The sequence below is a fragment of the Aulonocara sp. 'chitande type north' Nkhata Bay genome, linkage group LG14 (assembly GCF_057382095.1).
Source record: "Aulonocara sp. 'chitande type north' Nkhata Bay isolate Kocher_YH1m ecotype deep benthic linkage group LG14, A_spYH_male_GT1.1, whole genome shotgun sequence".
NCBI classification, from domain to species: domain Eukaryota; kingdom Metazoa; phylum Chordata; class Actinopteri; order Cichliformes; family Cichlidae; genus Aulonocara; species Aulonocara sp. 'chitande type north' Nkhata Bay.
Window position 1 is genome coordinate 4,580,853 of NC_141357.1, and position 12,860 is coordinate 4,593,712.

Genomic DNA, 12,860 nt, shown 5'->3' on the forward strand with positions numbered 1-12,860 from the left:
GCACACTGCAACAGGTAGGTAACAGCATCATCCACTGGAAAGAAAACTGAACAGGTTCACCTGCAAGCTAAGACGGGCAAGAACCAGTCTCTTTAGCACCTTCATGACATGACATCAAGGCAACTGGTTTGAAGTTATCAAGATCAGAAGGACTGGCTTAATTTAATACTGGTACTAAACATGATGTCTTTCATAGCACTGGTACTTTTTCGTGCAGCAGACTCAGGTTGAAGAGATCCTGCGGGATGTCAGACAGATGGAACGGACGATTTACATTTTCTTTACCTCACTTTCACTCTCGCTCCAGCCCAGCACCCGTGACGTCTCTAAACACACAGAGCCACTCTCCTCAGCGTGACCCCCCCCCACCATGAAAAACGTAAGAAAGACTGTGAGACCATAGAAAAAAGGGTGGGGCAAGAGCATGTGACATTATACAAGTGACTGTCGGTGATCACATTGCGACAAGCATGCAAACAAAGAACTATTAGTTTGTAATGGATCCGAGTCTAGTCGTGTCAATCCTTGGCGAGTCAACTGGACAAGGGGTTTTTGATTGCTGAGGAAGTGTTGAGATTGGTGCTGTGTGAGGACGGGCAAGAGGGACTCCAGTACTGAACTTGTTGAAAAACAGATTCAGCTCATTGGCTCTAACCAGGCTACTCCCCTGCTGTTGTATGTCTTTGATTGAGTCTAGTGATAAGATGCATCAATCTCCACACCGCTTTGATGTTATTCAGCTGGAGTTTGGTCTCCAGCTTCTCTCGGTATATATCTTTAAACCTGATCAGTCCCACCATGGTATGTCCTTCTGAACTTGCAGCGGCTTTTTATCCATCCTGCATGTTTGCATACAGAAGGTCCAGAGTTTTATTGTCTCTGCCAACAGGTAGAGTGCAGTCCAGACTGATACGGGTAAAATCACCACTAATGGTGATGAAAGCCTCTGGATGTTTGCACCGTAGGTCAGCGACAGTCACTTGTATAATGTCACATGCTGCTGCCCCTGCTGATGTAGTCAAAGACAATTACAGTGGTAAAGAATATGGGCAAATACTCTCAGTTAAAAGTTCAATGTCTAGCGAGCAGAGACATTCCTTCACAGTAACATGTCCTGGATCTTTCATCAACTAACCCTGCAATCCCTCCACCTTTCTTCTTACTATTCAGCTTGGCGTCTCTGTCGCGTGAAAAGTGAAAAAGCACTATGGTCCAGGTGCAGCCATGTCTCTGTGAAGCATAATATACTGCACTCCCAATACTCCCTTTGATGTCTTAACAGCCTACCATCTTATTAGCCAGAGACCTCACTTTTCCCATAGTGACCGATGGAACGGACGATTTATATTTTCTTCACCTCACTTTCAGCCTCTCTCCAGCCCGGCACCTGCAACGTCTCCTCTGATGTTCTTGCGGTATGACCAAGCTGGCTTTAGTCAACAGCGGTGTTTTGGAGATCACTAAAATGTGTATGTAAACACACAGAGCCACTCCGCTCAGCGTGACCCCCCCCCCCCATGAAAAATGTAAGAAAGACTGCGAGACCATAAAAACAAGGAAGAAAAGACTAAGGTCCATGGTTTATAAAAACTGAAAACTTGGAGGAAAAAAAGACTAGATTAGATACAACTATAAATAAAATATATAGAAAAACTAAACTAAACTGAAAAAACTATGGGAGGCACTGCAACAGATTGCCACTCTCACAGTGAATGAAAAAATGAGGCCATTTATCGGACTGAACCTCTGAAAATAGGGCTATATATAAAAAAATGTCTGTAATTTTATAACAGTTCATGCAAAATTTTAGTAAAATCCCTCAAACTAAGCCTGCAGTTTAATCATATTGATTGTTTTCAATTTACAGTCTACTGTGGTGAAGTACGAAGGCAAAAATTATGTCTTTGTCCCACACATTACAAAGGGCACTGTAGCTACAATATTATCAGACATTCCCCGGAATACAGAGTGAAAAACAAATTTAGGGAGAGGCAGAGGCATTTCCTTTGAGATAACAATGAGCCTGCACATTAGAGGATGAAATTAAGATATGAGGAGGCAATGTGATATCACAGGGATGTTCATTACAGTCAAACAGAATGGTTTTTTTTAAATCACACATATCACAAAGGCCACCAAAAGTAAACTTCAAAATGAAAAGTGGTAGGAAGGGATCTTTCAGCCAGTTGTGAAGTAGTCTACTTTGTTCTCATCATGGTCCAAAAGGAGACAAAACTTATTTCACATCTAGAAATCTAGAAATAGTTGACCTTCTAGAGCAGGGGTGTCAAACGTGTGGTGTGAAGATATATATATTTATGTGAAAAGGTGAATTCAGCCTTTCACCACCACTTACATTTTTTTATTGCAGACTGAAATTTGAGGCAATATTTGCACATTACCATCCATCAAAATTAATCAAAAGTTGTCCTGTAAAATCCCATATTTGAGCAAACTCTAATAAAAACCTTCACATTTCAAAAGACAACTATTAATGCATAGTTATAGGTCACAAAAATCCAGAAGAAAACACGTAGAACATATTTTAATATAAAATCCTTAGTCACAAAAATTAAGAAAATTATATTATATTGTCATTCTACTTTCATGTTGAATTTAACAAATATAACAAGCTATATATTTTTTGTTTTACTGATAAAACAAAATATCAGTAAATAACTGTTCTGGATTTTCCAGATGGTGCTCTCGTTTTAACTAGGAAAATATTAAATATGTACATATTTTTCATTTTAGAGAGGTGTTGTCATGGGGGAGTGAGGTACAGTTTTAAGCATACTATGGGGGATTAAAAATTCAAGCAGCAACGTAAAAAAAACCCCATACATAATAATTAATATAGCAAAATAATTAAACAATTAAAAGTGATGAAAAAGGGATAATTTTACATCAGTACACTTGCCAAGCAAAGCTGCTGTGTCTACGTGACACATTTGGAGTCTCATACAAGATGCTAACCCTTAACGCTTAATCCTAACACCTAACCCAACCCTAATGCCTAAAACCACGACCGCAATCAGTAAGCTGACTGTCTAAATGAATGCAAGAAAAATTGCAATAATTTTATATATATATATATATATATATATGTGTATGTATGTATGTATGTATGTATGTATGTGTGTGTGTGTGTGTGTGTGTGTGTGTGTGAATAACAATTTTCTTGCATTCATTTAGACAGTCAGCTTACTGATTGCTGGCTGTATATAACTGTATATGTATATTAAAAAAAATTCCTGAAAGTGTTGCACAATTTGCACATTGTTTTGCAGACTACTGAATCTCTGCTCATCTCCACTTCTGAGAAACTGTGATTCTCTTTTTATAAACCACCTGTTTCTTTTAGTAATACTTACTTTTCCACTCTTTTGTTGCTCCTAGCTTTGAATAAAATACATACACACTTGTGCACACTGTATGGTTTAAACACAATAACTCTAACAATCTTTGTGAAGCACAAATAGACACATACAGTGGGGCAAAAAAGTATTTAGTCAGCCACCGATTGTGCAAGTTCCCCCACTTAAAATGATGACAGAGGTCAGTAATTTGCACCAGAGGTACACTTCAACTGTGAGAGACAGAATGTGAAAAAAAAATCCATGAATTCACATGGTAGGATTTGTAAAGAATTTATTCGTAAATTAGGGTGGAAAATAAGTATTTGGTCACCTCAAACAAGGAAAATCTCTGGCTCTCACAGACCTGTAACGTCTTCTGTAAGAAGCTTTTCTGTCCCCCACTCGTTACCTGTATGAATGGCACCTGTTTGAACTCATCATCTGTATAAAAGACACCTGTCCACAGCCTCAAACAGTCAGACTCCAAACTCCGCCATGGCCAAGACCAAAGAGCTTTCGAAGGACACCAGGAAAAGTATTGTAGACCTGCACCAGACTGGGAAGAGTGAATCTACAATAGGCAAGCAGCTTGGTGTGAACAAATCAACTGTGGGAGCAATCATCAGAAAATGAAAGACATACAAGACCACTGATAATCTCCCTTGATCTGGGGCTCCACGCAAGATCTCATCCCGTGGGGTCAAAATGATCATGAGAACGGTGAGCAAAGATCCCAGAACCACACGGGGGGACCTGGTGAATGACCTGCAGAGAGCTGGGACCAAAGTAACAAAGGTCACCATCAGTAACACACTACAACGGCAGGGAATCAAATCCCGCAGTGCCAGACGTGTTCCGCTGCTGAAGCCAGTGCATGTCCAGGCCCGTCTGAAGTTTGCCAGAGAGCACATGGATGATACAGCAGAGGATTGGGAGAATGTCATGTGGTCAGATGAAACCAAAGTAGAACTTTTTGGTATAAACTCAACTCGTCGTGTTTGGAGGAAGAAGAATACTGAGTTGCATCCCAAGAACACCATACCTACTGTGAAGCATGGGGGTGGAAACATCATGCTATGGGGCTGTTTTTCTGCCAAGGGGACAGGACGACTGATCCGTGTTAAGGACAGAATGAATGGGGCCATGTATCGTGAGATTTTGAGCCAAAACCTCCTTCCATCAGTGAGAACTTTGAAGATGAAATGAGGCTGGGTCTTCCAACATGACAATGATCCAAAACACACCGCCCGGGCAACAAAGGAGTGGCTCCGTAAGAAGCATTTGAAAGTCCTGGAGTGGCCTAGCCAGTCTCCAGACCTCAACCCCCATAGAAAATCTGTGGCGGGAGTTGAAAGTCCGTGTTGCTCGGCGACAGCCCCAAAACATCACTGCTCTCGAGAAGATCTGCATGGAGGAATGGGCCAAAATACCAGCTACTGTGTGTGCAAACCTGGTAAAGACCTATAGTAAACCTTTGACCTCTGTTATTGCCAACAAAGGTTATGTTACAAAGTATTGAGTTGTATTTTTGTTATTGACCAAATACTTATTTTCCACCCTGATTTACAAATAAATTCTTTACAAATCCTACCATGTGGATTCATGGATTTTTTTTTCACATTCTGTCTCTCACAGTTGAAGTGTACCTCTGGTGCAAATTACTGACCTCTGTCATCATTTTAAGTGGGGGAACTTGCACAATCGGTGGCTGACTAAATACTTTTTTGCCCCACTGTACACACAATATCTATGTGTACGGCAACTAATTCAGTTGCACAGGTTGAGTCAGGTTTCCAAATTCATGGCATGTGTCTGAAACAGGCATATCCGAAAACGTTAGAGCACTTATGCAAATTTGTGATGTCTTGATGAATCGAGCAGGTATTAGAAGTTTACACAGCACCATTCTCGCATGAAAATATCTTAAAAGTTTATTTTGTGACCCAGACAGAGTAATGTTTCAAACTCCGCCACTCTGTGTTCCTCCGCCACTGCCTCGTTTGAGTTTTGGACGAAATGGATTCTGGGATATTGCATTTCTTCATTTCGAGCTAATTGGAGACCAGAACAGCCAATCAGATTTTTTTGCATCCAAGTCTGTGATTGGCTGGTTTTGTGGCACAACTATAACAGTGCAGAGAAAGAGTTGAGCGTGCACGGGCAGAAATGTTGAGAGCGCGAGCAACACATTGTGAGCGAGCGCAAATACAAAAACTGAGCGAGAGGGGCTGCTATTGTGTGTGTGTGTGTGTGGATAATAGCAAACACTGAAATACATTTTTTGCACGCAGCAATGAATTTTGTTCACTCAAATTCAGCTTTTCTTCGCTCAAAATAAATTTCTCCTTAAAATGCAACACTTACACCTGCAAACTTTCTTTTACGTGCACTCAGAATAGTGGCACAAAAATAACGCCATAGCAGCACAAGAGTCCACATCTGGGTACTCTACAAGATTATTCCAAACAGCTGGAATACCTGGGGAGTAGATACACTGGAGAGGAGGAGAGGTGTGACGCCATGTTCCAGATAACTTGGATATTGAAACTTAGGAGTGATGTCACTCCTGAGTTAGCGTGTTCCCGAAAAAGCACGGAAAAACAGGTTGGTTCTTAGGAAGGTAGAGTCATTCAAATATCACTAACAATATAGTATAATGCTTTTTTGTTTCATTTAACTCTGGGTTGGCTGGGGTTGTTCTGACATTCTGAGTAGGAAAATTGAGTCGAAAACTTGGAAATTCCAACTTTCAACTTATTCAGGAACACACCGTGAGTCCATAGCAAGTATGGAAGAAAGAAGCACCCAACTTAAAATATAACCATTAATCATTCTGTTTCTTTTTAAATCCACATTGCAGGGTCAGCAGTCTAAACACCTGGACAGCTCTTACAGCTCTTTTGATTCAATTCAATTCAATTCTACTTCATTTATATAGCACCAAATCACAACAACCGTCGCCTCAATGCGCTTGGAGGCACACTAAGCCAGCCAAGAGATATAATCTCTCCAGCTCATCTTGAGTCTACTCCCAAGCCTCCTTCCAGTTGGACAAAATGACTCACTGCCAGAAATCATTCTGGCCAGATGCCCAAACCACCTCAACTGTCTGCGTTTAGTGTGGAGAAGTGCTCTATTCTGACTCCCTCCTGAATGACCAAGCTTCAGCCAGTTTCTAAACAAGAGTCTAAACATAGATTGACCAGTCAATTGACAGCATCAATTTCACAAAATATAAAATGCACCACACAGGTCCATCACTGGTGATGTTACAGCATTCTGTTTGTCAATCTTAAACTCCACTCTCCCCTTACTCATGAAAACTCCTCCACTTAAGGTAGCACCCCTTCACAAACCAGAATGTGCACTCCACCCTTTTGCAGCTGGGAACTATGGCCTTAGACTTGGTGGTGCTTATTCTCATCCAAGCTGCTTCACATGATTGCAAACAAGTCCAGTTTGACTTGGAGTTCATTGGCTTGATGAAGCAGACAGTCTTAGGACAAGATACTAAGACTACCAAACCTCACACTTTCTAAAAACGGGGCTGTACCTAGATATTCTATTATGAAGAGAATTGGTGAAAGGGCAACCCCAGTCCAACACCCAACAGGAATGTCTGACTTAGCCCATACTTCCAATCTGAACTCTGACAAAACTTTTTAAAGCTCAGTATTCAATGTTATCACCAAAACTTAGGTTCAGAATAGATGTGTCATTTAGAAAGGATGAAGCGCCATACTCACATCTGTTGTTTATGTAAAGCATGTTGCTTAAGCCATTGTACTGCATTTCTGCAATATTACCATCTTTTCCAAACCTTAACCAGAACTCCCAGAGGCTAATCAGAAAACATTTAAACAATGATGCTGCTGCTAAAAACGAACAGAGTTTTACTTTGATGTTTTGGTGTAAAAAACCTGATGTTAGTGCAGTTAGTTGGTGCAGTATTACACTGTTCCAGAGCCTTGGCACCACAGACTGAGAGGCTCTAACATCCCTAGACTTCAGCCTTGTACAGGGGGAACTAATAGATATTAAGCTTGTCAGCGAAGACAGCGAGCAGTAGTCTATTTCACAAGAAGTTGGAATAAATAATCCTGATGTGATGATGTCATTTTGCATCACGAGCCACTTACAGTCCAATTTGATCTTAAGAGGCCTGGACCAGTGAATTTCCCTTCACTGAGATTGATTTTACATGTGATTCAAAGTCCAGAGAGAAATCAAATGTTACACCAGATTATGAACACTGGTCTTCACAAATAAGCAAAAGGAAGCAATCATTTCTAATTCTTGAATACATATCACGAGGAGTTATAATAATAGCGTCAGTCTTGTTAGAGTTTCAAACAAGGCAAACATTCAGCTACTCTGGTCTATCCAGCTGGTGAGACTTCAAAGATTGAATGATGCTGACTAAAGGAAGGGTGTAAAAGGAAAATTACAAAGGACCCAGAATTGAACCTTGTGGAACCCCTTTGGTTAGAGAAGCAGTGCAAGCTGAACTTGGAGAACTTGCTCGCCCTAACAGAGAATATCCTTCCAAATAAGTAGTAGGAAAACCAGTCTAGTCATGATATAGAGATACTAGCCAAAACCTTGAGGCTGTTTGTGGTCAACAAGATGCATGTCCCATCACCAGCAAAGACTTTATTGTATAAAACTGTTGCAAGTTCCTCTTTTAATAAACAACACATTACACCGCCCTGAAATTATCCCAACACAGCCACTGGCCTTCAAAGTATTACTGTAATGGTCAAAATAAGTATGCAGTGAAAGAACAACCTATATATTAAACGTTATTTGTGTTCTACACGTCTCATCCAAAAATATGGAAAAAGTTAAAAAGACTGGCGAGACAAGACAACATTTCACACTTCGCAAAACTGATGCATACCGATACCTGGGTACTGCCTGGGCATGCCTAAGCTGACTATGTTTAGGTGATGAAACCCACCCTCCAAAACAGAAAAAAGAAAAAAAAAGAAAGAGGTAGAAACACTAACAGAGAGACACTGCAGTTAAAACTTTTCCTTTAACCTTTGATATCCAAATGACACTAATTACTGCTTACTGCCTTTTCGGACATACTTAGTCACACAGAAGTACATTTCTGAAGAAAAGCCAGAACACCAAGACTGAATGACAGAGTCGGTACTGACAGGCATGTGGGTATTCATAGTATGTCAAAGGCAAACACAAATCTGTATTGATACCCACCACTGCCAATAACGACACACACACACACACACACACACACACACACACACACAACTGTCCAGAGTACACACGCACATTAAAACTGAGAACACGCAATGTGACTATCTGAAACAGCAACAATAAGGAAATGAAGGAAACACTTTTCCTAAGATCTGTATCACAATACATACGCTGAAAACCAGCAGACAGAAACAGCAGAGCTTTGATTAAGTACATTACCATGAGGTTGACAGTATCTTTTAAACATTTGAGCCCCTGCTCTCATAATCCAGGCACTGTACCAGAATAATCCGTAAGCGCAACAGGCTGCTGGGAAACACACAGAGAGCCAACAAATCTTCCCACAGCTGTTATCACACTCCCTCTTTTTCTCCTCCCTCCTTCTAGCACTACCCTCCCCCTCTTTCTTTCTCACTCTCGCTCAACAAGGTTTTTCACACGTCTCCTGACTTGCAAACACAGTACATAAATGATCATTCACTCCCCATGCATACGGTTTCATTTTCATTTTTACTTTTATGCGCTACCCTTAGATTAACATTTGTAATACTGTAATAACTGACAGCAAGTGCTTTATCATTATTATCATTCTTATAGTTATTTTTGTTATATTATTTAATCTACACTGAAATGCACGCTAGACTTACATTCAAAGCAGAGCCCTGATTTTAAGAACCTTTTTTCTGGTAACACTCCATTCAAATGGTTATCTATTTGATAAGCTTTAAAGCATTTGTTATAGTTACATTTCCGAAAGCTACTCTTTTTGAGTGTATGTGTCTAATCAGTGCTAAACCCCACCCTGCCTCAGAAGAAATCCTCCAAATGAATAAGATGTGCATTAGTGCTGTATGGTAATGCTAACTCTGGCTAACTAACTCCTGCTAAATGCAGTTACATGCAAAACACCTGCACTCAAAATGTTACTTAAACTTAATTTACACACATTTGAAGGAAGGTAATAGGAGTTACGAGTGTGCCACATCATATCATCAGCTATAATACAATTTTTATGGTATAAAAATGTGATATCATGATATAGGCTGGCATAGAAACGCCATGCATTTACATTCCCTGCTCTGTGCAACAATGAGACAAGCTTGGACATGTATAAGAGAGTTGCAAGTGTGACGCTGATTACTACTTCAACAACCTCCTACAAAGTACAGTACTTTGCAAGACAACTGCTCCCGCTGAAGGTGGAAACAACAAACTTGTTTTGCCAGTAGAAGATAAAATATTATCGCATACATATGGGCTAGATAGGAGAAGATGCTTGCAGCTGCTATTGTGACCCAAGCATGAACAAATGGCTCCACCATTGGCCCACTCACTGACTGCACTCGATATGACAGGAAGAACAAATAGTGGTTACATGATGGAAATACAGGACTTTAAGCAGCTAGTCAAAAAGTTTGACACAAGACACACTATGAAAGTTAGAAAACATTTTTCAGTTTTATTGTGTGACAATATTACGTCACATAGTATTAGTTATTGATTTATTCTGTGTCACTGGATATAATGGTGTCTCACTATTATTGCACTATAATGCTGCTGGGACCTTGTTTCTATATATTCATACTCCAAATTAGGAAAAGTGTTATCAATGGCAATCACTGGAAAAGAAAGGTGGAATATGCCCTTCAATTACTTATAAATGCTGTTGCTTTCAAGCAGTAAGCATCAATATAATTCAGCATTTATTTTTCTATATATATATATTCACAAATATATAATATTATCGCAAATGTTCTTGAAATATTCTGATATACATTTAAGTTACATTGCCAACACCTGATGACAAGCAAATCCTGTTTGTCATTAGTGTGGGCGATAAGTCAACATACAATACAATACAATACAATACAAATGGAAAACAAGTAATATATAATTACTATAGATAATCCAGATAATCCATACATATAATGGACACCTGGGTGAAAATCAAATCTCAGGATGTACCACATTTCACGGATCACATTAACTTGGTGGACCGAGACATCAAATTCACCAGGGAGGATATGAAAAACGGCAGGTTAGCCTTCTTAGACTGTGAGAGTTCCATTAGTAATGGGGACATCTAAAACCTCATGTGTACCAGAAACTTACACATCAGTATTTAAGGTTTGACTCTCATCATCCACTGGAGCATAAACTGGGTGTCATCAGGACGCTACAACACAGAGTGAACACCATCCCCACAGACACAGCGGCCAGGGAAGCAGAAGAACATCACATCAAGAAGGGCAAAGGGAAAGACCATCTCTGAATCGAGGAGGGGGCCTAAGGGTACGACTTTCGCCATCGTACAATGCTGTGATTGCAGCCATTCCCCAACTTTCTGTGAATGGTACTCATGGCCATTGATCAGTGGGCTTTGATCAGTGGTTGTTGATCAAAGCCCACTGACATGAGAAACGGCATAATTATGACACTTTTATTGTGTCAGCAGACTATTTGGGGTCATTGTCATGCCAGAAAAATGAGGCCTTTGCCAATCCAACACTTTCCAGATGGTATGGTATGGTGGATCAAAATCTGACAGAAGTTTACTGTTTTCATAATTCCATCAATTACGAATACAGTTTCAAACCATGACAGTTTTTACTTATGGCTGTAGACACTCCTCTCTATACACATTGATAATAACTTGATTCATCACTTCATAAGACCTGTTTTCTTGTACGCTCAAGTAATTTGAAGTGATAATAATTTACTTTTGCTTTGATGTAGAAGGTTCCTGAAAACAGATAAAATCTTTAATTTAATTTACAAGAATAAAAAGTACAATAATTAAATATAAATTAGAGCACAACAGGTAGTTAAATGCTTACAGCACTGAAAGCCTTTCCAGTTATTCAATTAATAAAACAGATCTGTTTTAGTTTAAAGTGAGAATGTAAGTACACCATAAAATAAAAAAATGCTATGTGCTGAATTATTAAAGCTGAGGTTCACTTCCATAGTTCATCAGGTAAAGGAGCCTTATTTTTTCCAATTACTGAATACAACAGAAAAGCTTTAAGTTGTCAGCTTACTAAGTTCTGCCTCCTCATGCATTTTACTAAATTGGCATAGTCCTGTAAGTGTTGTAGGAACATGCCTGATTCCAGCTATACCCCTTGGGGCAGTGCTTATCTCTTACACAGTAATAAATGACAGGAATGCACATGCAAAATGCAAACCCAGAGACAAACACGCACAAATATGGGTGGGTGTGTTATAAATCTTTTCATTAACAGTTTGTTCACATATAGATCAAAGAGCACGCTGCAAATGACAAGTCTATTGTCCTTGGACCTCTCTCTTTCTAAAAGGTAATAAAAAATATAGAAATAAATAAAATAATATAATATAATAATTAAAAACCTGTAGCAGCTGGATAGCGTAGTGGTTAGACTACACTCCTTTGGAGCAGAGGATCAGAGGACAGCTGGATACTGGAATGCCTAGAATTTTACAAGATCAACAGGACCATAAGAGCCTTCATCAGGAACTCAATGGGGATGTGGCGTACAACACTAGAGGCCAACTCCAAGCCCATAGCACAAGTCACAAGTCAAGTGCGGGATCTGCATAGGCCTGAACCCCCTCAGTGAGATCATTAACAAGACTGGCTACGGATACCGACTACGGAACGGAGCAGTTGTCAGCCACCTCCTGTACATGGATGACATCAAGCTGTATGCCAAGAGTGAACGAGACATCGATTCACTGATCCACACTACCAGGATATACAGGATATATTCGGGCTGGAGAAGTGTAGTCGGATGGTAACAAAGAGCGGGAAGGTAGTCAGAACTGAGGGGATCGAGCTACCAGAAGGCAACATTGCAGACATAGAAGACAGTTACAAGTACCTGGGGATCCCGCAGGCGAATGGGAACCATGAAGAGGCAGCTAGGAAAGCTGCAACCACCAAGTACCTGCAGAGGTTCAGGCAAGTCCTGAGGAGTCAGCTGAACGGTAAGAACAAGATCCGGGCTATCAACACCTACGCCCTGCCCGTGATCAGGTAAAATAAGTACCCGATCACCATCCATATATATATATATATATATATATATATATATATATATATATATATATATATATATATATATATATATATATATATGCACAGAAAACAAATGGCAGGAGCAAAACAGCACCAACTGGTAGAGCAGTCGCCCGAGACTACAAGACCAGACTGACCAACCTGTGCACTGCCTGGATCGACTAGAAGAAAGCCCACATATGGATCCTGGAATGCCTAGAACTATGCAAGATCAACAG

The 12,860-nt window shown here is 40.0% G+C and overlaps 1 protein-coding gene across 4 annotated transcripts in view; it reads right to left on the reverse strand.

The window, feature by feature from the left end:
- The window catches only part of LOC147313904 (kinase suppressor of Ras 1-like), a 59,885-nt gene that overhangs the window by 21,695 nt on the left and 25,330 nt on the right, over positions 1–12,860 (reverse strand). The window contains exon 1 of one of the 4 annotated variants that reach the window (XM_086260628.1): positions 8,802–8,894. The exons of the other annotated variants lie outside the window; for them this stretch is intronic. Within the exon in view, the coding sequence (XP_086116754.1) occupies positions 8,802–8,804 (3 nt within the window). The 5' untranslated portion in view covers positions 8,805–8,894. Of the gene's footprint in view, positions 1–8,801; positions 8,895–12,860 lie in introns of those variants that run through there. 4 annotated transcript variants of the gene reach the window in all.